The sequence below is a fragment of the Chamaea fasciata genome, unplaced genomic scaffold (genome assembly GCF_029207755.1).
Source record: "Chamaea fasciata isolate MVZ Bird 193981 ecotype frontalis unplaced genomic scaffold, bChaFas1.0.hap1 SCAF_9, whole genome shotgun sequence".
NCBI lineage: Eukaryota > Metazoa > Chordata > Aves > Passeriformes > Sylviidae > Chamaea > Chamaea fasciata.
Window position 1 is genome coordinate 12,271,858 of NW_027094094.1, and position 26,065 is coordinate 12,297,922.

Here is a 26,065-nt window from a genome sequence, read left to right on the forward strand (position 1 = left end):
ATAGAGAACTTGTAGGTAAAGATACCTGTAAATTCACCACGCCTCAGTGTCCTTAGCAAATCAATTCTTCAGGTCACACATCACACTGAAAAGGAACAGGAGCCACAACCCCAGACACAAAGCTCCAGCACAATTATATAGTTCTCATTCAAGGATCTTATTTCACTGCTACACAAAAAACCCAACATCCTTCAGGCTAACAGCAACCATTGGTATTTCCCAAGCATAGGTTACACTTGGGGCTTTATTATTTCAATCCCCTTTTCAGTTGTAGATCTTCCCTCCAGTCAAGCATCAGAATGCCAACTATCAACAAGCTTATGTTTACTAATACTCTTGCACAGTGATAAGCATTGAATGGATAAGTATTTATGCAAAAAGGGAAAGAGGCATAAAGGAAAAAAAAAACATGATATTTTCCAACAGCTCACGTCTCTAACTACTGACAGCTGTGGGGCAGGATAAATCTATTTTCCCACTGTATAGCAGCTACCACTTTCTTTAGTATCCTAGATTTAGAACCCCATTTTTATCAGCTGAGACAGTGTAATTTATTAGCAGAGATAGTACAGTTGGTATCCAACACTTGGCCAGTTGGCACCCCAGGAGGAAACCCAAGAGCTAGGTCCAAACTCAGAGGCTGAGCCTCATCTCTGCTTACAAAACTTGGCTGAAGTCGCAGCTGAAGAGACAATATAGCAGCAAGCATCAGCAGAGAAGCTCCAAGCAAACTTAACACACAGGAACTGTCCACCAGAGAGCCATAGTGAGGCTCATCCTGTGCTATCCTCTGAAAACACAAATCTTGTCGTGGTGCTTGGGGGGAAAGGAAGAACATGCAATACTGAAACATTGTTAAAATTAAGTGTGACCAGGGGCTTTCTTCCCCATGAGTTTGAGTAGTAAGTCTAAGATACTTGTGATTTCTGATTTAATGTAAGATATCTATGATACAGAGCTGGTTACTACCTTTAATCTTCCAGACTCCAAAAGTGCTGCCAGAGAGCATTATTTTTAATGCACTCTCACACAGGGATAGAGTTTCCAAGGAAGCTGCCAAATCTAGCAAAGGTTTGTGCTTTTCCTTTCCAACGCTTTCTTAGAAAGCTGGAAATAACATTACCTTACTGAAGTGGCTATTTTAATTAATTTAGTTTTGCTTTAAATACAACAACCAAAATGAATGAAGAATGAAGCTGAACTTTTGGGCACTTAAAACTGTCTCTTTAAACTCAGAGCTCAGTAAAAGCTTGACAGGCAAGTCATAAAGATCTATAGGAGACATTTTAAAAAGAGTACACATTGTCCGGGGCAGAGCCTGGATATTTCTTACTGCACCGGAACACATGGACCATAATCCTAGAGGGGGCTCCTGGCTTGCTGTAAGATAAACTCCAACAACACTGGTTATTAACACTTTGAAAGCTAGAGCCTGTTCTCGCCCAAGTAAATGAGAGCCAAGTTAGCCTTTATGTTGTATTCTTTAACCTGAATTTAAATAAATTCATTATTTAAATGAAAACACAGCTGGCAATTCATCTGGGCTATGGATGAGAAACTGCATACTTGCAGTTAAAAGCAGAGTTCCCAATATCTCCTTGTTGCTAAAGGTAGACCTTTCCTGAGCTAGTCACACAAGAACATCAGTGTCTCTCCAGGCAAAAAAAGAGATGGGATACCTCAGCAACCAGAGGAGGCAAATGCAAATCAAATGTGTTAGCGGAAGGCAGCATTTCTCAGCAGTTACTGCACTGAGGGAAGAGAAGCCAGGTGTCAGAGTTTCAACACCCACCTCTGCCACATGGACATCACCTGGCACTCTCCTCTTCCCTCTGCTCTCTGATCAGATGGAAAGGGAAGAAGAGTGTGAGGTAACATTAATATACATATTGAAAAAGATAATTCAGCCGCCCATTCTAATTGATTCCAATTAACTCAGCAGCCCATTCCAATTAACTCCACCCAAAACAAAACAATTCCAAGTTTTTAATGCCATAAGGTATGCCTGGGGAGGTGCAGGAAGGCACAGCAATGAATCTGCCAATTTCCACCTGCTCAGAGACAAGCCCTGTCATTCAGCACTTGATGCTGAACCAGGTTTATCACCCATCTCCGGCTTCTCTTAGTCATTAGATAAAAAACCACAGTAACCATTATTGCTGTCCAGGGCTGCAGAGGTCTCTTAACACTAGCAAATGCTATTAATGTAGTAAAAGAGAAACAGATTGCCTGGGCTGCCATCTCCCTGACTGCTAGAGAGGCAATCCCCACATTAAAGATGGGAAGGAGCTGAAATGCATCAAGCACAGATGTTCAGGACATAGAAACAGGGTATTTTAACAAAGCCTAAAAGAGACCCAAAGGTGTATGTTTGCTGCTCCCTTTGCACGGGCCCAAATGTTAGCCAATGGCATCTGCACACCTGACAAATGGCAGAAAGGAACTTTCTGTGCTGGTGTATTTTTCTCTTCAAGATAAATAAAATCACTGTATTAGTCACACTAGAGCAGAATTGTCACAGCTCTTTTATTATTATTTACCAAAATGGTTATCAGCTGGATTTGTACTATTAAAGACAATATTTATCACAGAATTACTCTGATACCCAGAAAGTGCAGTACTATGGAAGTGCTGTTATTCTCCTGCTTGTCTTTCCTTCTCTCTTTTACAAGGTTCTTTCTGTGCTGGCTGCTCTGCTGGAAACCACAGGAGTCAAGTTCTGTGCAGGGATCTCAGCCTGCAGGCTTGTGGGGCTGCTGGGTCGCACAACACTGCTCTCCTGGACCAGCCCCCACCCATTTAAACCAACTTATTTTTGAACCAGAATAATTCAAAGCAGAACTTTTTTTTTTTAATGCTTTTTTTTTTTCCAGCAGTCATTTATTTCCTACAATAGCCGACCCACACTAGTCCTTTGAGCTGACTCAATGAAGAAAGCACTCCTGTTTTCTTTGCAGAATACTAATATGGTCTTTGGAAGCAAGTTTCTAGATTGAAGCTCACAGAGGCAGCACAATCAGGCCTCTGCTGTGAGATGATGAAGAGGCAAAGTACTGTCGTGCAAGTATCACACTGTTCCACAAACCCAGCATCTTGCCTGGCCTCTGTGCAAGACAGGAGAGAGGTTCCAGTGGTGAAGAAACATGGATGGAAGCACTACAACATGGCTGCCTTGTTGGCTCCTCCTGCTGAATCCCTGATGCACAGATAGATTCTTCATTCACAAAAATGTGAAGATCACACCCCTGGGAAACCAGGAACCTGCAAGGGACTGCCCTGCAAATCAGTGCACACGCTGTCATCTCCAGGAGGAACCTGCTTGCACAGAGGACAGAAGAGGTCTCAGCAGGAGGAGAATCTTCCCTAAATCATTCAAAAACTCATCAAATTAAGGCAACAAGCTGGTCAAATGACAACCCACACCCTGAGTTCAGACATGCCTTTAGTCTTCGGTACAATCTCCCCGAAGAAGTTTAACTTTCGGCAAAGCCACATGAGACGATCCTTGGATGATCCACAAGGAGGGCTTGGCTTCTCTCCCTGGCCAGAGCATCCAGCCCCATCCCTCACCTCAGGATACATTGCATGGCACAGCAAGTCCATTCAGGGATGCAAATGAAAACTAATTTTTCAAAATAAGATGTGCGGGGGAAAGGAATTGTTTTTTTCAGTGAAAAAGATTTTCTTGAGTGGCTACCAGTTGTAAAATGGGGGCCCGCAGTAGACCCAACACTGACTACCTCCAACCTCCTTTGAACTCACACTGAGTCACTGATTTGGGTCTAGATGACAGCAGCAGGAACTGGGAATTGCTGGCTCCTTCCTGCAGCTTGTTTCTGGTTAGAATTATACCATAATAACAACAATGCATCTCTAAGTCTCTCCTTCCTTTATCCCTATATATAGGTATTTTGAGGTGCAGAGAGGTGAAATGCCTTGATATCTGCATGGGAACATCAAGTACAGGGATTTATCACCACTAAGCCCTGCTGTGACAAGTAGACCATGCTGTCTCACATCACCAAGCAGATTTCTGCAGCATTCAGACTCTGATCTCCTGCAGAGATTGCTGCAAAGGAGATAATGGGGACAGAAAATGCCTCATGCTCTTTAGGAGTGCCCCACCACCATACACATGTCCAAATCTAGAGTAACAAACAGAGACATGGCTCCTGTTCCTTTGCATTTCACCTGACTGCAGCGGTCCTGGTTCCCTCAGAAAACTAGATAAAAGCAGCAAGAAAACTGTCCAGGATATCACTTTACTGGCAGCAGAGGAACAGCCATTAGCCAAAAGACTACTTAATTTAATACTTGTTTACAGCTGCTGGGGATTTCCTGAGGTTAGATGCTGGTTAATCAAACCATGGAGCACCATTCAGCACCTGCCTCAGAAAGTTTAAAAGCCATCTTCTAATAAAATATAGGGAGACTCGTACCAAAGTAATACTGCAAATCACGCTTCCAACACTATTTCCCATGCTTCTCTTTTTTTCGTCCTTTCTGGCACATCACCACCCACATGAAAGCCAAAAAGAGACTGTAGTACCTGGTTACACAAGGGGAGCCCATCACAGTAGCAATTCAAAAGCTTCTTCCATAATCCAGCAAAAGTTTTCAATCCAGAAGTCTCATTGTAGATCGGTTGACACACCTACCCATCCCCACAGCTGTCCATCCACTGCTGCAGCAGTCTCATCAAGTGCAATGAGAACTTTGCTGTTGCATGTCCCTGGTGCATTAGCTGGAGTTATTATATCCAGCTGCACAGCAAAAAACTACAGGAAACAATTTCATTAGGGTCCCATTAGGCTTGGACTGGGTTGGTCTTTTCACACGCAAGGGCACAATAGGGAAGAGCTTTGGGCAATAATTTGAATGCATTGCTAAAACCATTATCTAAACTACAGATTCATATTTACAGGCACAGGCTTCCACCCATCCCAGAGCAGCCTACATGGGCGCTTTGGGTATTTGAAGCATTTGATGCTGGCAGCAATGCTCCACCAGGAGGTTTAGGCACCAAAGGGACATGAGGGTCATTCAGACAAGTTCACTGCTTTCCAAATAACCCCTGGAAGCTGCCACTAGACTGGGGAAGGGCTCAAAGAAAGAACATCTCCTGGAAAATCAGTCTTGTTTTGTTGGGTGATTTGCAATTTGCAATTTCCCAAGACTGGTCAACTGCAAATTGGTCTACCCTGACCCAACAAGAAATGTCGAAGTCACAGGTTTTTATTGTGCTGATTCACAGTAACCTGGTAGGGAAGATGGCACAAATCCAATGATCCAAGCTCAAGAGATTTTTACTTTTTAAAATGATGATTCAGTGTATCCATTCAGCTAAACAGAAAGCCCTGTGCCATCATAAAGCTGTGATGATATTCTGGAAATATGGTCTCACTGGAGGAACACATTGTAATTTTATATCCAGCTATTTAAGAAGATGAGGCCAAGCCCTGAATGACAGACACTTTGATGAAACAACACATGAATTAAACATAATTGTACTAGAAAAACAGTAAAACAGAACTAATCATTGAGGGCCCTGCGTTGTACCACGAGCAGTGACATTTGCATTGGCACAGGGCATTCCCATCCACAGAGCGCCAAACCCTCCATGAATATCAGTAATTAAACAGTCTGTCACACAGCCAGAGGCAGACAGGTTTTGCCATATTCAGTTTTGCAGAGGGTGAGGTTGAGATCCTGCCACAACCCATGGGACCCCCAGCTGCCTGCACGGCCCCATATGCTCCCTCCTGTCCAGGCAGGGAGAGAAGCTCCACCTCCTTTTTGCTCCTTGGAATGGCCACCATGCCCTTCACTTTATTAGGCTATTCCCAGTAGAAAAGATACTGCATGCACCAACTAGATTGCTCCCAAAATTCTAACCTAGGACCTGCAGTCATAGTCTTACTAGGGAAGACTCAATGTATTTTCCCTCATAAAATTAAGATGTAATTCTACACTGGTCTGCCTGCTATGAACACGTCTCTACATCCAAGATTGTCCATATCCATATTTAACCTAATAAAGAGAACAAAACTGGGTTCAGGAAACCTGCTTTCTTCTAGGTTTCAATGAAAGCTGGATCTCAAAACTGTTCATTATGTCAACAGCAGATAATTGTTTCACAGACTCATCTAGCAGGGTTGGTAACTAACTTAAAAATATCAGATGGAAGCATTAAATATTTATTGGACTGGAGTGCACTGATTTCAGAAATCAACACTTTGCAAATTACTTCTGTGTGAACAGTAATTAAACAGTCACAGTCCAGCCCAGGTTCTGAGTAAACTGCAACTCTTTTTGTAAAACATATGTATACATAAAAATACTACCACTTGTCTACTGATTTCCATCTGCACACACCAAATTGCCCTGTGATTACGAATAAAAATTAATTAAAACTTTGGAATGATTTTCCATGTAAAGTTGGAACAGTGGAAGCCCTTGTGATGGGCACTCAGGCATCACACCAGTTAAGTTTGCAGGGAGCAGGAGCAGCTGTTGCATTGCTTTAGAATACCAAGGACTTAGTGACCTCGTGATCTCAGTAATGCTGGGACTGAGTTTATGGTAACACTGAGATTGAACTTCAGGGGGAAGCCATGAGAAAAGTGCAACTGATACTGCCAGGCCCTTCTAGGCTCCACATGTGACCCAGGAGTACAATCCTAAATAGCATAAAGCTGCTGTTTGCTTTTGAGCTCGCTCGTCCATGTGGGAATAGATTTGCTCAAGAGATATTGCAGTTTTATTCCCTCAAGAAGAGTATTAATCTCCCACTTGTGCTATTGCATGAGCAGTAATGAGACTCACAGAGTCTTTAAAAGACTCTTTTTAAAAGAAAGCATGTTTTAACTCTGCTTGAAAAGTAGCTTCTTTTTCCAGAACTGCAAGTCTTCCTTTCAAACACTGTCCAGTGGCCTTTCCAAAACTATTTTCCCATTCACTGTACCTTCACACTCAGGATGTCACAAAGGTAGCATGTCCTGTTCATTAAGGCAATAGTTGAAGCTTCATTTAAGGTAATTGTTGATGGCACATCACTGAATTGGAAGCACTGGGTACCATTCAGCAACCTTCCTTTCTTCAGCACAGACTGCTATACGCAGTTTTTTGTTACCAAAGCTGGATTGATTCCATGCTCTGACTCCATCACTACTTTTTCACTTTCTCTCTTCCCCCAAAACATATGTACTTAAAACCCACCAGAAATGAACAAACCCACCCACACAGGCATGGCGGGTGTGTAAGGCAGACTCTAAGCTCCTCTTGTGTCTGTGCTGAGGGAATGGCAGCAGCTCCCCACAGACTGCACTCAGCAATAAGGAGCTTATTTTCATTTTATAGGCAACACTGGGCTTTGCTGTGGTGGTCAGGGGGCCACAGAGGGAATGTTTTCCCCCAGCAGCTGGGGCTGGATGCTGACCCCACCATGCTGTGTGTTCCCACTGCAGCTGTGTGCCTGGGGAACGTGGAGCTGGCACCATAGCAACACCAGAACCCACAGCACAAACCCCAGCTGAGGCACAGGACACAGGAGCAGAAATCAGAGGGCTCCTCTGGCTCAGCCCAGCCAGGTGAGGACGATGCTGCACACTGAGAGTGTAGAAAAGGGGTCATAGGCGCTGGTAAGTGGTGGTTGCCCGCACAGATGCAGATGGACTGGCAAGGCTATGCTCTTTTTATTGAGTGCACATGCACACAGGCTTCTTTTGTTTGCTTTGTCCCTTTGTGTCCCATTCCCAGGTGCAAATTGGGTTCACGTCTCCAGGAAATCCTGGGAGTTTGTGGGCGAGTTTGCAGAAGGAGATGAAGAAAAGGTGGCTGCCGGGAGACTTTAATGAGAGCTACTTCTACACTCATGGTACAATTAAGAGTCACATAATGAAACAGAGGCTGGTTTGTTTGTTTTTTAATGAGCTCTATTTATATTTGACTTTAACTATCCTCATTCATTTTCTCTGAATCAGACCTCCACTGCTGAAATCTTGTGCATCAGAGTTAATAAAGGACAGCTATAATCTGATTTACTGCATCATTCCAAACACGAATGTACTCACAGGAGAGGCTGATAGTTTACAGCAGCAATGTTTAAAGCAAAAGAATTGACAGCAAATTGAACATAACTTCTCAGCTGCCTTGCAGAAGACTGAATTAACTCTATAGACTTGTCTAAAGGCATTTTTAATATGTTGTTGTAAAACTAAGAGGTTAAGGCTCATGTCAAAGCGAGGTTTATGCTTCACAAACTGGAAGCTGGTGAAAAGCAAGTGCCTTATCTGATAGATTTCATCTGGCTATTAGGGATGCCTGAGTTTCCAGATGGCAGAGAGTGAAAAAACAGAGGAATTGCATGTGAACCAACTCAAAGAATGCAAGATCCTCAAGCTTTTTACCTTCAATAATGCAGAAAAAAAAAATCAAGTTAGTTTATGGTTACTCCAAGTAGAGGATTAAAACAAAAATCAGCATTATTATTCCCTTGATTTCTCCCCTTCCTTAAAATAGAGAAGCGACTGATTCACACAAAGCCAGAAATGTGAAATGAAGGTTTTATCCTTGGAGAAAGAAATTTTGTCCCTTTTTCCATATTAAGCTTTTAAACAAAGAGAGCTTCATTCTAGAGGAGCAGCTGTGTAATTAAGACAATTTCAGGACGAACAGTGTGATTCAAGAGCCAAATACTATCTTAATTATATGCATTAATATTCTGCTAAGAAGATGCTTATCAAATAATAAATAATCCACGTTATTGCACAAGGAAAGCCACTAAAAATACAAAAATAACAGAGAAGGGTGACAGCCCCAGACAGGGCAGGTCACTGCATGCCGTGAAAATGGCTCTCAGCTGCAGAGGAAGCACCCAGCAAGCAACAGAGAACACTCCTATCTGAGCAAGCAGTGTGGCCAAAAGTCAGCTGTTCTCAGAGGGGAATACTGAACGAGGACTTCCGTGTCAAAGGGGAAGCTACCCTGTGGCTGCAGCAGCCACTTGGGAAGGATTCTTGGTTGTGGTCTGTTCTAATTTTTTGTGAAGAAAATCAAAAAGGAGCATTTTCACAGAAACTGGCAGCAAAGCAAGTGCCAGAGATCAGGACAGGTGGGTTAGAGAAGAGTCTCTTGGCTGGATTGGGCACTGGGATGCCATCCTGTTGTGGGGACACATTTCATCCACAGACCACCCCCCACTGCCAGGAGGTGGGCAAGGAGCACGTCTGGCCCTTTGTGGCGGCCTGGGGGAGCCTGGCTGGCAGATACAGGGCAGCCAGTGCACAGGGGACAGGAGCAGTGCAGGTGAGGAGCTGGGGAGCAATGCCTGCCCCTGCCCCAAGTGGAACTGAGCATCCCTCGTCAGAGCCACAGTGTGATCTCACACTGCTCCCCCGTCTCTAATCAGGGTGCATGGCAAAACATCAGCATGTCAACTGATCAAGAGAGAAAAGAAGAGATTTCCTTGAGGGTTAGGAAGCCACAACTAGGTGTGGAACTCCTGATTCTCACTCTGGGGGGGAAAAAAAACAAAAACAAAAAAAAAACCAAAACAAAACAAAAAAAAAACCCCACCAAACTCAAAGCAAAAAACCCCACAAAGTCTCAGAAAAGCCGGAACTGCCTTGCTTGCACTGAAACACTGATTTGAAGAAGTTTGCAACTGCACAATGGCACAAGCCCTCCAGTCTCAGGTGCACGATGGGAGACTGGGGGATTTCTGACTCACAGCCTCACTGTGGGGCTCTGCACTCACATCAGCCTCAGGAATTCTCCATGTGTGAATAGGAGATCCCCAAGGAAAACCCAGGCGCTGCAGGGAATACAAAAGGGCAGGGCAGGGAATACAAAAGCATCACTCCATCTGGCAAGGAGCCGGCGTCGTGCAGAGGTGCTGCTCAGGATGAGACCATGGTGCAGCTACAGAAATGCCTGAGCTGGCTCACAGCAAGGCTGCAGGGTGGCTGCAGCAACCACGCAGGGGGTGGGCAGGACCAGTGTACCCAGCTGAGAACCCCTCAGGTGAAAAAGGACTGCACACATCTGGATGAGCTGCAGTGGTCCTACCTGTCATGGAAACAGAATCTCAGCTGAACTCCACCCTGGGCTCTGACCAACGAGAAAGTGCTAATGTCCCATATGATGTTCTAAAACAGCATTTTATGATGGCTCTGGGTACAAAATGCCACTCAGCTCTCCAGCTAGACCAAGTTAGAATCAGGTCTAAATCATTACAGAGAGTTTAATGTTTGGCTTTGCAAAAACAGCTCAGTGAAGGGGGACAGAGACACATGTGTTATGCAATGACAAGGACAGGCTTTAGGTCTGTTCTTGCCCCCCCATACATTTTTACTTGGAGACCCTGAAGTCCCATGAGAGGGCACACATAAAAAAACTTAGCTTTCCTGCTTTTTGATCCTCACCAGGAAGCATGAGCTATTACCCTTCTCTCTGCAACAGAAATAATTTTCCTATCCCAAACTGGTTTAAAACACTATGCCTTCCAAATTGGTTAAGGACTCTAAAGTACATGCGGCAGGAATACAGTTGTCCTGGGGAGAAATGCTCCATTCTGCATACAGCAGAGGGAAGGGCAGTTGAGGGTTGAGCTACAATTTAGCCAAGCCATTTGTCCAAATTCTCATGTCCTACTAAACCACAGATCATGGTGGTGAGAAACAGCTAGTCAGCTCCTCTATTGCAGAACAATTTGGATGCAGAGACAAACTCCACCTTCACATCAGCCCCAGGGTACACTGCATGAAGGCTGTTATGCTGCACAGAGAAAGTAGCAATGTTTTGCCCTAGGACTGGAACGGCATCCTGTGGTCCAGTGACTCAAATGTCTCCTTTCCAAAGCAGAAAACTCCGAAGGGCCTTCCACTAGGGTCCCAGGAGCCCAGCATAGGGATGGCATGAGATGGGATGAGATCCATCCATGGATGCCTACAGCCATGGGATGCAGGCAGTTCAGTAAGGGGACCCCAGAAATTTCATTTTAATCTCTAAAAGGTTTAGGAAACACTTCTCTCACCCATCTTAGGAGGGCTTCACCTGCATCTTTTGACACTATAGAGGTGGAGAGGTGTTTCAGACTTTGCCTCTTGCAGCTTGTCACACATGGAGCTAACAGACCCAGTACCATCCCCTGGGGAGATGGAAGGGTACCCATCTCACAAACAAACCTGAGATTGTTACCCAGTTACACAAAGGGCCAAGGTCTCATTAATTAGCATTGACATTTACAACAGAGACCACGAGAAATGAGTGATTTGAAGATGGATAAATTCCAAGAGGATTATGGAGCAAAAAAAAGGCTGTAGGGATGGTTGTTCTCCTTATTCTGAGCTTTCCTTGTAAAAAGAGACTATTGATATTTGAATTACTTTTTCTATTAGAATAGGGGAAATTGCAGTAGGTCTTCTGCCATGTATCAAAATTGTGAAGTGCTGCACACCACTGAAATGAAAAGAGGTTGCTTCAACTGGCCAGTCTCCAGTCAATGGATTTGTGGGTGGACCTGAAGGTTACAGATCAGGAGGGGTTTTGCTGAAAGGGTCTGGCTTAGCTTCAGTTCAGAGGATTCCCAAAAAAATGCAAAAGTCTACCAGTTGTCTGCCTCTACTAACACAGGGTCAAGTTAATGATAAAATAAACCTTCTGCTCTTTCAGACTTTTAACCCAAACCAGAATAAACCTGTTTTGATGCTCTTGTGGACTTGGCTCCTTCTACTGTCTTCGATGTGCTCCAGTTGTTATCATCAGGCATTCACATTCCTTGGATGAGTTCCTCAGGCATCGACCAGTGGGATTCTGTCTCAATTCATGACTCTTTTCTATATGGCAATGCCAACAGCAGAAACAGCTGCCCTGGTTTTGAGCACTAATTAACCCCCATTTCTCACTTTCATCTCTGTTCTGTTGCTGATCCCTAGGAAAGAGTCTTTGGAATTCAACAGAGAAAGCCAAGTCTGGTTCTGGAGAGGTAATCCACTGGCAATGACAGTGGAACAGGGCAAGATCAGCAGAAGGGGAGCAGATGCTGGACTTAATCCCAGCCCAGAGGCAGATCCTTCACCTCAACCTCCACATTCTTTCCAGGCTGAACATGGGAGAAAGTCACACACACTGAGCTCTGGGGTCTCCTTCCCTCTCCCCTTCCCAACCTGTAGATTCAAAACTCAGCAAGACTTGAATATGCCATTAGAGGGAAGAAGTGTAAACATCTATAATCTGCATCTGCTGGAGAGGCATGAGGACACAATGTATGTCTGTGGCAACCAGGCAGGGGAGGAACAACCACCTCCCTTTATTTAAAACCTTTATTTAAAGGGTTTTATTTAAACCAAGTCAGAAAACCCCATCACCATTGGTGTGGCTTTCCAAACCACAACATACAAACGCTCAGGAGCGCTACAAGCCCCAGGACAGCTTTCCTCTCTCCTCTTGCCATCCTGCTAATCGTGATGTCTGGGGCTATAAAAAGGCACAGCACAAGAGCATGTCTCTCCTTCTGATCTGCTTCCGTGTTTATAACCATGGCTTATCTAATGACACTTAGGAAGTGTTACCAAGGAGACTATTTGCATCCTGCACGATGTTGCTAAAGCAACACTGCTAAATTAGATGCAGCGCTCTTAGCCTTCACCTACTGTATTTGCATTGCTATCAAAATGGAATAGTCACAGGCTTAAACTATATTTGGGTCATTCACTCATCCAAACACCTGAAAATAGTCCAATGACAGCAGCAATGGAGTTTCCCCTGAAAATCTAGCACATCTAGGTCTCCATCTCTTACATGTAATATCAAGCTTGCCCCTCAATGTGACCTGCAGTCAAAACAAGCCATCTTTCATGCTGCAACCTTCCTTCACAGGACATGTTTTCCCTGTATGTTTGGCTTTTATTTAAATGCATCAGGAGATTTTAACTGTCATAAATAATTACAGCATCTTAGCATTTGATGGAGCACAGCAGAAGGCAATTTGTAAGTAGCATTAATTTTTGAGGCACAAGATGGCTCAGAGGCACTGGAAATGCGACAACTTGCCTGGAGTTTATGGGTCAGCTGTTTATCCTCACCCTGAGACTTGGTTCAGCTGTAAAGAGCCACCATTCAAGGGCTTCAAGATGGCCCATGGAAGGATTAAACAGCTAAATAACAATTACTTGTTTTACCCTAAATAAAATGGAGAAGATAATAAAACAGAAATGATTTTAAACTATAAATGACTTGCTATAAAGAAAAATAAAGGCTGGGGCAATTTTAGGTGATGTTACAGAATAAATTAAATAGAGAAGCTCCAAAGACTACTGGTAGGAGGGAGAGTGAGCAACCAAGAGGTGGGATGGCAATGGTTTCCAAGGCAATTAACAGCTTCTCTAGAGTTTGGACATTTGTCAATATGATAAAAAACACAAAATTCAAATAGTCCTCCTGCACACACATACACATTAATGTAGAAATATGGACAGCTGTCTGGAACTTCAAAGGAAATATTACAATTATATGACAATGTATTGTATTTATTGTAAACATACAATAAATGTAATTTTACTGTGTTCTTCATGACACCAAGCAATGTCACTGGGCCCTCTGAGATCCAGTATTCTGATGCAAATCTAGAGCAGTGTGCTACCCCCACAGTTTTCTGTTCTGATGGTCTGAGCAGTACATTTTGGTCAACAACATGTAACAATAAAATAACATCCCACCAACACCCAGATGGAGCTCTCCATCACTATTTATTATGTTTACTCCAAAAATAACTCTTGCCTTTAACGCTTTCAAATTTAAAAGATAAACTCAGGCAAGGACATAAATACTTGGCATCTGTCACTGAATTCAATCAGCCCCCTGAATCAGAGGAAAAGCACCCTGTTCCAGCTCTGCTGCAGTGCATAATATGGTTTGGGTGCCTCTTATTAATAAATCCTTGCTTTAGCCCAGAAGCACTACTAAAAAACACACCTGGGAGCATTTTACTATATATAAAATCCCTGTTCCAACAGCAAATTTGATCTGCCTACAGAATCTACTCCCGAGAAGGTAACTCCTTCCTGCTGAATAGACTACGTGTCCAGAGAGCATTTCACCAGCCAGCCCTTGTAAGTGCTTATGCCTGGGGATTTAAGATGGAATACCAGAATCTGGACTGGTAAAGAATTTCCTAGCAGTATTAGGCTCCAGGTCAGCAGTCTATTTCAGGATGAGGTGATGACACAAGCTCTTTCCTCCCACCCTGCAACAGCTGTGGTGAGATTCAGTTCCTCAAGTTTTATCATGGCTTTAGCTCCTCCATAAGAAGGTGTGATGAAGGCACAGAAGAATTCTGCAGTTGACCATGGCCGTAGACAACATGTGTGCCCACCACCATGCTCTACTGAGGTGGCTGGACAAGTGCCAACAGAGTGCTGGTGGAGAGCTTCCTCCAAGCCACATGGTGGGGAAGACACCCTGCAGCAGATGAGCTGTGCTGGAGTCTGAACAAACACTCAAAGCCTTCCTAACTCCTCTCATACAGCAAAAAGAGGATGGTTCAAGTTTCATGGGGCTCCAGATCTACCACAGCCATACTCCCTCCTGAAGATGCCTCCTCCTATGGTCACACAAGAAAACTCTATGACAATTCAGAAAGTGATCTTCAGTCCTCTGTGGGAAAGGCTTGTTTGTGTCCACACACACAAGCTGCAGGTCCTTTTTAGCTGCCTCTGCTCCAGGGGAGCTTTCCTAGGACCCAGCACCCATCAGTGGCTTCAGGCACCCCATGTGAAACAGGCCGGGGGAATCTCCAAGGAAGGGTCAGAAATGAGGATTTGCATCAGCAGCAAGGCACAGAGAGGGGAGGAAAGGAACCTCCCTGTCTACCAACCAGCTCCTCCTTCTCCCATGAGAAATAAGACCAAAAGGTAAAAGAGGTTTTCTCTTTGCTAGCTGTGCCTCTGTGAAATTTTCTGAGGACTTTCTGCTGGTTTTGGATCAGGTCCTAGACCCATGTGGACAGAGCTCGGTGTGTCTGGATTATTTATTAGCAGAAGGGCTCCCTCTGCAATCAAGCATGTAGAACACCTTATTAAAGCATGCTCTGCTCTGTATCTGACCCGATGGAGTTGGCATGAAGAAGTTCTCAGCACCCCCCTCAGAAATGTTGCTGGACTGCGAATTGTCATTACTTCTCTCATGTCAGCTCCTCCATGGCCTTATCTAAACTATGTCATAAATCTTCTGGGTTTTCTCTGAACTCTCCTCCTCCTAGTGACATTCTGTACTTCTGAATAATGTTGTCTCCATATGAATTACAAGGGACACAGAAATAATGCTCCAGCAGGAGCAAGGGAAGCAGTGGGAAAACAGCTAAAAGCTACACTGAACTGTTTTCTTACTTGTAATCTTCTGTCATACACTGAGCTGGAAGATTAGATAACGAGACTATTTATAGCAGCATTGCTGGATGTGTATCACAAAACCTTTATTGCAAGACCACAGCAAGTATAAAATTTTAATTTTGCCTGCTGCTTCCCTGTGTCACAACTTTGTTTGCAGCAAAGCATTTTTTTCTTGTTCAGTCGGGTTATTAATAATGGATGTAGCATTAACATTTCCAAATTGGGAGTTCACCCTCAGTCACTGTTCCCACCCATCACTCTGTAATTTCTCCTCCTGGGCTTCATGTTGGACTGACAACAGGAGACTGACAGTGTCTTCTCAGCCACCAAACACACTTTGTGTGGGCAGGAGCAACCAGAGCTCACTGCATTCACTGCTACGGGTCCCACCTGCACAGCTTCTCTTGAAACCTGAAGCTACTTTTTAACCTCTCTGCTAAACCCTCCAGTACACAGCCTGTAGGGCCTGAGAACAACTATCCAGAAGAAATGCACAGAACACCAGATGATCTCCACCCAGCAGATGGTAAGAACCTTCTTCCCCAACTAACGTAAGACAGATTTCAAGCCAAGGAGCAAAGCTCTCAGCTGTCAGTGCTTATCTCTTAGCATCTCAACTCCAAACTTTGAAAAAAAAAAAATAAAGTATTCATGGTTTAAATTAGGGATAACTTTTTGCACCTTTATTTTATCTCATGCTTGTTAAGGTGTGATTGTTGAGGGGTCATACCATTAAAACAGGAACACTGAATAATATACAGAAATGGGAGTAGGAATGTAGAAATCCAGTACTAACATCAGAGGTAACCCAGGTCCTTCGTTATGTTTTACCGCATTTTTAATAGAGAAAGTAAATTTCAACTGCTTCTCCTCTTTCTGTATTTGATGAACATAATCAATTAGTGAGGAACATTTTGTCTTTTCCATTTTCTGTCATATCTCTTGAAGTGACTCACTCACGTAAGAAACAGATTATGTTTGCAACATTTACAGTTATTTGTGTCCTGTCTTCTGCAGTGACTCAATATTTCTATGGGAAACCATCTCTTCCATTCCTTCCTAGTAAATACTTGTTAAGTATAAAAAAAAGGCATTCATCACAGACAAGAAAGATCTTGCAAGATAGATAGATATTTAGAAACAGAATGGCACCGTTTACCCAAATCAAAGAAATCATGAGCAATACCAATACAATTAATGCTATATTAAAGAAATACCACCTAAAGAGGAGATTTGAACTAATCTTCTGATGAAAATATGGAATCTGGGTGGTAAATAAGTTCTGTATCTATATCTGCTTGCCTTATCTGTCCTTTGTCTCTTCAGAAGCCAGGCTCCCTCTTTGCAAACCCACTGCTAGTTACTGCTGCGGCATCAGTTAATTACCCCAGTCACTGCTTTGATTAATAGATCTTCCCAAGCACTGGTGCTAGACATAGGATGTGTTGTGGTCACATCATAAAAATACGAGATTTAGTCAATAGGGAATCTGTGCCTACACCCATGCGGGAACATCTGGAAAGTGTCACTATTATCAGTGGGGAACTCAAATACTGAATATGAAGAAACAATAGAGGAGGGAGACTCCACTAGTGATGTCCCTACTTTAGAATAATTTTTACTAAAATGTCATTACTTTTAAAAAATAAGAGTTTACACCAAGTGGGTTTTTTGAAACTAAAAAATCTGCCATAGAATTTTATCTCTGAGGCTGGCAAAGAACTATTTATATTTGCTTTTCAAAATTTTGCATAAAACAGCCCTACAGTTTAACCTGACAGTTTTCTGAGAGCTGAGATTCCTTCCCTATGGAGTATTGTATAAACATAATACCACCATGGCATCCTCCACCCAATAATTTTAAAACAAAATCCTATTTTAATGTTGTACTTGAAAGGCCAAATAACCAATAGTGTAAACATAAACTAGCATCTTATAGCAACACACTTTTACTATCTCAAGCTTCCCATGAACAAATGGAGATGAAAACCTATTCTCACCTCAATTTTAACCACAGTTTTGCAGCAACCCAGATCTTAGCATGGATAAGTATCCAAGTGTCTGCCCTCCTTGCCAGCCACTCAGCTTAACAATGCCCCAGTTAGCCAGGCCAAAAGGCAGCATAGGCTCATGGACACATCACACTCACAACAAAAGTTTCAACCACTGTTAGACCCTAACTTTCAGTTAAAGTTCAGCTCTCATCCCCAAAACTACTTTGGTATTTGTGGCACAAAAGTGAGCACCTGCACGGTGCTGTGATTAAAGTGAAAAACTACTTTGGGATTTGGCAGTTCGCAGCACAGCATGGAGCACCTGCACACTACTGTGATTAAGGTTAATCTTAGATCAACCATTTCTAGATGAAAACAATCCTGAAACACGAGTATTGTGCATCCCACTCCTTGACACAGCTCAGAACTGGATTACGTAGATGTCCTAAAATTTCAAGGCAGACCAAGTCAGAGCACATGTGGATCCCCAGCTTGAAATAAGTAGCCACTGTGAAGGTACCCACTGTAAGTAAAACAACATGTACTTATGTACTTGCCACGGGCAACAATTTCAGCGATGCAGAAGTAGCTGGTTCCTGCAATTATCCTAGCAGCAGTAGGTAAGAACAGCTGCCAAATCGGAAATCTTCCAAGCCGCTGTATTAGAAATCTTCCCAGATATGCAATATGGAATGTGGAATTATGTGGAATATCCACAAAACCTGCTATTTCAACAGCCTAGGAAACAAAATGAAGCAGAGGCTACTTAGGCTTCTGTCATTAGGAGGTCATTTTAAGCAGAGAGAACCTGCTTTCTCTTACTCAAAAAGAGCCCACAAATGGAAAAGCAATTTGTCAAAGTATTTGTCAAAATCACAGTGTGCAGGAGACACAGTCACATCCCAGAAAGCTTGTGCAGGGACCTGGTTACAATCTCTTCTGCCTCCCAAATAAAGTCTGGATGTTCTGTGTATGACTTTGACACTGACATGGCAATGAACCACCCTGTAAACAACCAGGCAGGGATGCTTATGATAAAGAGGATGGATCCAGCTAGAAATCAGCCAACTCCAGAGCAGGCTCTATCCATCCATCTACCACTGTAATGTCTGAACAACCCAGCTACACCTTCCACTGAAGTTTTAAATTCTCATTTTAGCACTATTCTTATCAGCTAAACACAGGTAGCCTTAGGAAGACGCCTTTGGGAAGTCAAAATGAGAAGAACAAATGTGTGGTCTTTGTCACAAACGTCAAAGGATTCCTCTTTCATGACTTCCTCCAATCTTCCTTAAAAGTGGACCTATTTTAGCACTCATACAACCCACCAAAAATGAGTTCTACTGAGTAACTACCTACTGCAGATGGCTACAGTTCCCTTTTGTTCATTTGATGTCCTCCTAATTTTTGTACTGGAAGAGACAGTGAACAGTGGAGCTCTGCCCCTTCTTTACTTGCCAGTCATTTCCATTCTAGTTGTCCCTTTTCCCAGAGACAAGAGTCCTAGTTTATTCAATCATTCCCTATATGAATTTGATCCAGACTTATGACCATCCTCGTTGCCCACTTCTGAATCTTTTCCAGTTCTTCTGTATCGTTCCTGAGATTTTGGAAGGGGAAGAACCAGAACTTACACATAATATACACATTTACACAACAATCTATTAATGGCCTCTATTTTCCTCTGTTTGGCTTCCCTTATAATTTTCAGTATTTATTTTGCTTTATTTAATTACTGCGCCTGGTACTAATGTTTTTAGCTCAATCCTCCAACTGATGTTTTAGTTCCTACTAGTTTTCAAAAGTAGACTTTCTTGCACTTGAGAAATACAGAGAATCACTCATGGGCAAGAAACCACATGAATTCCGGGGAAATTTGTGAAAAGCTCCAGCAGTACCTGCTTTACCAACGGGCTTCATCCCCTTATGAAAGACAATGGGAAAGGAAAACTAAGATCAATAAATTGCTGTGTTTGGAACACTGAGAAATTTTAGGCATTTTAAATGCAATAAATCAAAGTTCAGTAGCTTGGGAAAAAATCTAGTGCTTGGGAGGAGGTCATACAAATCTGACAACCTCAGGCAGGAAAAACTTCATACCCACAACCCAGACACACTGACAGGTCAGAGGGAGACAAGCATACCCAGGACAGAGTAAAAGCAGAAGGGCAGGAAGCAGGACACATCCTTCAAAGCCTTGAATATGAAACTTCTGACCGTGTAAGGCTGGAAGAAAATAATGTAATACTTCAAAGAAGAACCAATTACGACAGCAATGGGAGTTGAGGTTATGTCACAGTATCACTGTTGGTATCCCCCCAGTGCACTGCTTGTGATGCCTAAAAATGGTTGTGATGCACCCCAACTTCTAAACCCTATGACCATCAGTTGCTGACAACCTTTTACTCCCCCCTTAGTTTTATCTAGTGAGTGCACAAAATGGAGCTGGCAGCACGATAGTCTTTCAACAACATACAATTATTGAAATGCCTACACCAGCCAGATTACTATCTTCTACATGTATTTCAGAAGCTCATAAAGCACCAGTGAAATGGGGAAAAGTCTGACAAGTTTATGTGTCGGTGGGATATAATGTTTGGAACAGCAACTGCAGAAATGCAGGCAAAGACTGTGTAATCCTGCCTGGTACCCTCCGTGGGTGAGGGAAAGCAGGAAAGCCTCTGCCTTCTTGGTAAAGGGCTGCACAACAGGCTGCCAGTCTGGGGGCTGCAGGCAGAGAGGTGGTAACACCCTTCACAAACCACTGCAGAGTCTGACTGCGGGTGTCCCAGCAAAAGAAAGGACTAAGAACTGTTCTGTTGAGGTGCCAGACTGCTTCCTGTGATACTCTGAAAGTATAAACCCCAAACCATCCTACAGACATCACCCAGACCCATGAGTAAAAGCTATCTGGATGAATGAGCAATAAGTACGGGCAACCACAGGAGCACCCAGCACAACATGACTAAGATCTTGATGGGAGCCTCAGGATGCCGCTGTAATACAAATAAAAAAGAAGAACCCATGAGTAATCTGCACTGCTGAAAAGAGAATCCCTGGCAGCTGGGGCTGTTTCTGTAATACTGCACATGCATTCTTTTGCATAAATATCATAGGTGCATTGACCTATGAGAAAATCGATGGGAAGAAATCCTGCTTGCTGCCACTCACCATGAAATTCTACCTTTCAAGGCAAGAGGGGCTCAGGAAAGAGTACCAACCTTAGTAGGAGGCTCGAGGAGAAGACTTAAGAGAAGCAGTAATACTTCTTAGCTTTTACAATGCAATATTGATCTGCTGTCTATAGCAATGGCTAAGCCTTCTTGAAGCTGAGGACATGAGACCAGTGAGGATAAAGAGCTACATGTCCATGGAGTACAGGAGATGGCATACAAGTCCTGTGTCTCACTTCTGACCCAAGGACTAGAAAAACTTCATTTCTACCATCCTGGACCAGAACATCTGGGAGCTACACCACAGCCCAAACAGGGCACACAGCCCCCATCTCACAGGAGGAAGAGCTAAACACTTCCAACAAGGCTGAGCAGTACCTAAGGAAGTAATGCAAAAGCCAAAGACTGGGAAGATGTAACACTAGGCAAGGAGGGGAAGTTAATGAGCTACACCAGGATTAGAAAAAATAGTTAATAGAGGAGATTGAATAGACTATCCTGGAAGAACCTTGGGGGAGGGAGACAGGTTGAACTGAGGATGCATCTCTTGAGAAAAAATAGAAGTCTCCTTAGTTCAATGCAGATTGCCCTGACACAAGTAAATAAACAGTACACAGAGCCACTGATGAGAAGGCTGCTCTTTTTCATCTCAGAATTCCAGAGATTAGATATAACTGGAGTTTTCTCACTTGGCTCCCCTCCAAACAGCCATGCACACCTTGTTTGATAGTTATCACAAACCATATTTCAGAGAGGGTGGACAGAAAAAATTTCCTGGAGTTTATCTGGCTGCATCCTTAAGGAGATTGTCACCAGATAATCATAATCTTTTGCACAGCATTAGGAGAGTACACAAAGGATCACCTTCTGTCACCCCTGACAAACTACATCTGGGTTATGGGAAGGGAAATACTCACAGGAATTCTGAAAATAATCTCACCTCAACCTTCCCATCATGATATCAACAAGTGAAAACCTTCCATTCACTGGACAGGACTTAAAGGTTAACAGCCATATCAGGATCATGGCATCAGATCACCTGCAGTCCTGGAGGAGCTCAGTTTTCACTGTCTCCAAAACAGCCAAAGCCTGTAAGCACAACTGTGGCACCAAAATCTGGATTCATAATCCAGATACAACATACTGCTTTGGAATAGATAATTCCAAAGTGCTCAAATCTAGTGGTTCCAGGTGAACAGTTATGTGAAGTGCTTTTATAAACAGCTGGACATAATAGATTTTAAAGTGTTACCTTACTCAAAAGCAACTCTAAAATCATCAGCCTGGGGTTCCAGTTTTGCTCTTGCAGGTACCTTCGTAAAGAACTGCCTATTTCAGTTACCTGGTTTTAAAACTGCAGCTGAAGCCTGAGAATCAAGCTGTGTGTTTTCTTCCTTTTGCACGACCATCTAAAGAAAAGCAAATATTCTGCCAGCCATGTCAGTCTTCGTGAGATTTGTGTGTTTGCCTTCACCACCACCAAAAGTTATCACATGGTCTTCAGAAGATTTATGTAACTAAAGATGACCATTTTTAGCAGGACTAAGAGGAAGACATAAAAAATTTCAGCACAAGTGGGCGACAGCTCTACCATGTGCAGAGATCTTCTTACTTAGGTGAGATGAACTTGTAAGGTACAGGGACAGAATTCAAAGTCCACAGACTACCTTAGGAAACAATGCAGTCATAGCTTCTTCTTAAGCAAGAATGAGCCCTAATCACCCCAGCACCAGGTTAGGAAAAGGTTTTCACAGAGTAAGAAAGTATTAGATGGTGGCCAACTTATAAAAGTTCAGTATCCCTAACACTAAGCCAGACACTGAAGGAAGAACAACTGGGGACCTTCAACAAAAATACACTTTAGAAAATGTTAAATGGCAGATATGCAACAAAACTGTGTGACATTCATACTTTCACTGCTATGCCTCAAGTCCATTTTACAGAAACCTGTCAAATGCAATCAGACTTGTTTATTCTGCATTTAAATGTAGGACCTGAGGCAGTCTGGTTTTCAAAAAAGACAGAAAAGGCACATATTGTCCCTGGCAGTTGCTTAGTTTTTACAACAAAGGCAATGCCTTGTTCACTCTTTATTCCAAATAAAAATTATTTCAATGCTCTGTTGCATTACAATCTTAAGAATATTTCTGATTTCTGCCTCAGCACAGGTAGAAAATGAATTAAAATGTAAATTAAAGGAAGAAATATACAAACAAAGTGCCCTTAACACACAACTCACCACTCCCCCCCACCCCTAAAATCAGGTGATTCATATAGAGCACCCTCCAAATCTCACGTAAGCCACTGTTAATGGATTAAGTGGCAGTGTCTGTCCCTTCTGGCTTCAGTTTATAAATTCTTATCTGCTTAAGATTGCTCCAGAAAGCTGACAGCATGATTCTTAAAGAGACAAATCCTCCCTGGCAGTTTACAATTGCATACCAGCAACTATAGCACTGTGTGCGCCTTCATGTTTGCACTGATAGAGGATGATGGTTCAATGTTTAGGATTCAGCACCTCCCTCCTTTCAAGTCTAATTTGAAGCACCACCATTGCTTGGGCTGAGTTTCTCACTGACTTTGTCCGTGACAGAGCGATGAACATTCCTAACATCTTGCATGGTCATTGAAACAGCCATGATAAACCACCCTCAGTTCACACAATTGCTCCAAATCACCCAAGTACAGACAAAGGGGGCAGAGAGATTGAGCAGAATAATAATGCGAGTATCAGAAAGTCCTTCCATATAACAACCAGTTGCGCAGCTCATCATTAACCATTTCCACTCCTCTAGACCATGCCAAAGAAGTATCCAAAAGCCCAGCAAAAAATGAAGGTGAACAGCAGCATCCCTATTTTCCACACTGGTGGCTGCAAATTCTGCAACACATAGAGAAAGCTGCATCAAGTTATAATCTGAAATGGCTGTTAGAGCAGCACCTTCCCTCATTCCCTGCTTACAGAGAGATATGTGACATCCTCTACCACCATCAGCCAGTGCCATTGGCTGTGAAAATGACCTTAGAGAAGAGGTACCCAGGTAGTGCTGAACACACACAGTGTGCATGTACTGCTGCCGGAGAAAATTGCATTCATGAACGATGGGCTATTTTCTGTTTCCACCCTCCCAACTGACAGCAAAAGAGGGTTAAAAAGAGCAGAGATACAGGAGACCTTTGGCAGGCTCTCCTGTCCACATTACAGAAGTCACCCCCATCCCATTTGGTGCCAACAGGTCCCCAGGAGTTCAGAAAAGGGATGGATGACATTGTTATGAGGAACAGAATAGCCAATATCAGCTAGACAAGAAACCTCAAATACTCCCTGCTCTCCTCCAAGAACAGGACTGACTGTCCCATGCACACACACATTCATGGAGCACTCAGAGACACCAAGCAAAGCCTTCATTCACCAATAAGCACCTGGGGACTCTTGGTGGTCTTATTCCCTCAAATTGTTGCCCTTTGCTTTCCTAGGGTACCTTTGCCTGAAAAGACCCGCGCAGTCATCAGTCATCAGCCACCCATGGGGCACTGCCGGGGAAGAAGTGACAGTGCTGCGAGCAGGGCATGGAGGCTCACACAGCGAGAGGACTCGGGGTGCCAGGCATGGAGCCATCCTACCCCGGGGAGCACAGCCTGTCCCAAGGTGTCCGGGATGCCTGCCCAGCGTGGGGCACTCAGGGTGCAATATGTACCTAGGGATCTAATCCCGAACTGGAGTCCCTGCGGTACCCAGGATTTGCGTCCTGCCTGAGTGCCCATCCCATCCTGGGGTGTCCAGACACCCATCTCGCTCCGAGCTGCTTCAGGTGCCCCGGGATACCGCGCGTGCCCGACTGGAGGGGGATGCTCAGGGTGCCGGGAACGCCGGCGGCGCTCAGGGTGCCGGGGGTGCCGACCGAGCCGAGCCGTACCTTTGAGGCGGTGGTGGCGGGCGCGGTGCAGGCGGCCCTGGCCGCCGCGGGGCAGCGCGGGGATGCTGGAGAAGCGGCTCCCCATGGCGACATCCGAGCCGGGCCGGGCGGCACCGCGCAAGGTCTCTCTCCCCGGCGGGGGCTGTAGCGGGGAGGGCGGAGGGCAGCGCCGGCTCCGAGTGCGCCGAGAGCCGCGGTCCCGCCCGCCGGGCCCCCCGCCCCGCTCGGCTCCGCGGCGGCTCGGCTCGGCTCGGCTCGGCTCGGCTCGGCTCGGCTCGGCTCGGCTCAGCGCGGCTGAGCTCGGCTAGGCGGGGCGGGGAGGCGGCCCCGCGGCCCCCCCGCCGCGCCCGTCGCCATGGAGACACCGCTGTTCCGCCGGGGGGGCCGCGCCGCCCCGCCCAGATGTGCCACCGCTGGCGCGACAGGTGGGGGGCACGCGGAGCCGCTCCCGACCCCCGCCCCCAGCACAAGGATGCCCAGCACCACAACCCCGAGGGGCAGACGCAGGGTCGGGGACATTATTCCCTTCCATTGCCAACCCGGGACCTCCCTCACACCTGCTGGCCCTAAACCCGCTTCCCCAACCTCCTCCTTCCAGAGAGGAAATTTGCGGCCAACCCCGGAATCCTGACCCTTCAAAGAAGCTTCATCATGCATGGACACTTACCCAAGCAGACCGGCTGTGGTGGGATGCAACTGTCCTAAAGCAATTAGGATTCTCATGGATACAAACATGTCAGAGCTACACTCGGGAAGGCAAAGAAGACGGGCAAGCAGCTCCTTGCACAGTTCTAGGGCAAGTGGACAAGCAGACAGCTGCTCAGAAGGGTGAGTAGGTCTCTTGCTGGTCCCGCACCTACCCAGTAAGTTGTGTGTGTGCCTGCAGCCACCACTTTACTCAGCCCTGGGGCTCAAAGCAGTGAAAAGTTCCAGTCAGGCTCAGGGAAGTGGGGTAGGGTAGAGATAGGGTAAAGAGAAACACTTCACTGGCAGATTTATGAAGGTCAGGAGCTCATACTGGTGAAGCACCAGCATGGGGCAGTGCCTGGATGTGTGTCCTTTGAAAGCTGCTGCAACACAAACACATCCCACGTGAGCTGGGACTGCCCCGTGTGGCTGCAGCCCTCTGAGCAGAGGTGACCCTCTACACAGCTCCATATTCAAGAGCATGAGTGCCACAGACACAAATTACTCATACATGCCCAGAACATGCCCACATGGCTCATTTTCTTGCCCCTAGGGAGAAGGTCCCGTGTTAATACCACACCTGTCCACTACCAGACATGTGACTCCTCACTGCCCACCCTGGAGCCACCAAGGCCAGTGAGGTGCTTCACAAAAGCAGCCATGACTATACAGGATGGGAAGATTCCCCCTGTCCTCACCTCAGCAACACCTTGGCTACAGGGGAATTTCTCCTGTGACAGCCACAAGCCAAGACCTGGAGTTGTTCAGTTGGTACCACAGTAAAATCAACCCACAGCTGATGTTGTCTATTGCATAATTACATTACCTTTGTCTTTAAAGAGGACTACAGGCTCTGAAGACATGGTTGTAAGCTTCATCTATAATTTTAGTGGATGCTGAAGGCT

General features: G+C 44.6%; 1 protein-coding gene and 1 long non-coding RNA gene across 2 annotated transcripts in view; one reads left to right on the plus strand and one right to left on the minus strand.

Moving 5' to 3' along the window:
• NEURL1 (neuralized E3 ubiquitin protein ligase 1) overlaps positions 1-24,645 on the minus strand; it is a 142,303-nt gene extending 117,658 nt beyond the window's left edge. Inside the window, exon 1 of the mRNA XM_066190986.1 lies at positions 24,474-24,645. Coding sequence (XP_066047083.1) covers positions 24,474-24,558 — 85 coding nt within the window. The 5' untranslated portion in view covers positions 24,559-24,645. The remainder of the gene's footprint in view (positions 1-24,473) is intronic.
• On the plus strand, positions 7,558-9,952 carry LOC136293869 (uncharacterized). Its single transcript, XR_010722268.1, has 3 exons — positions 7,558-7,640; positions 7,759-7,876; positions 7,983-9,952. It is a non-coding gene; the product is annotated as an uncharacterized lncRNA (long non-coding RNA).
• Positions 24,646-26,065: the final 1,420 nt, after the last annotated feature.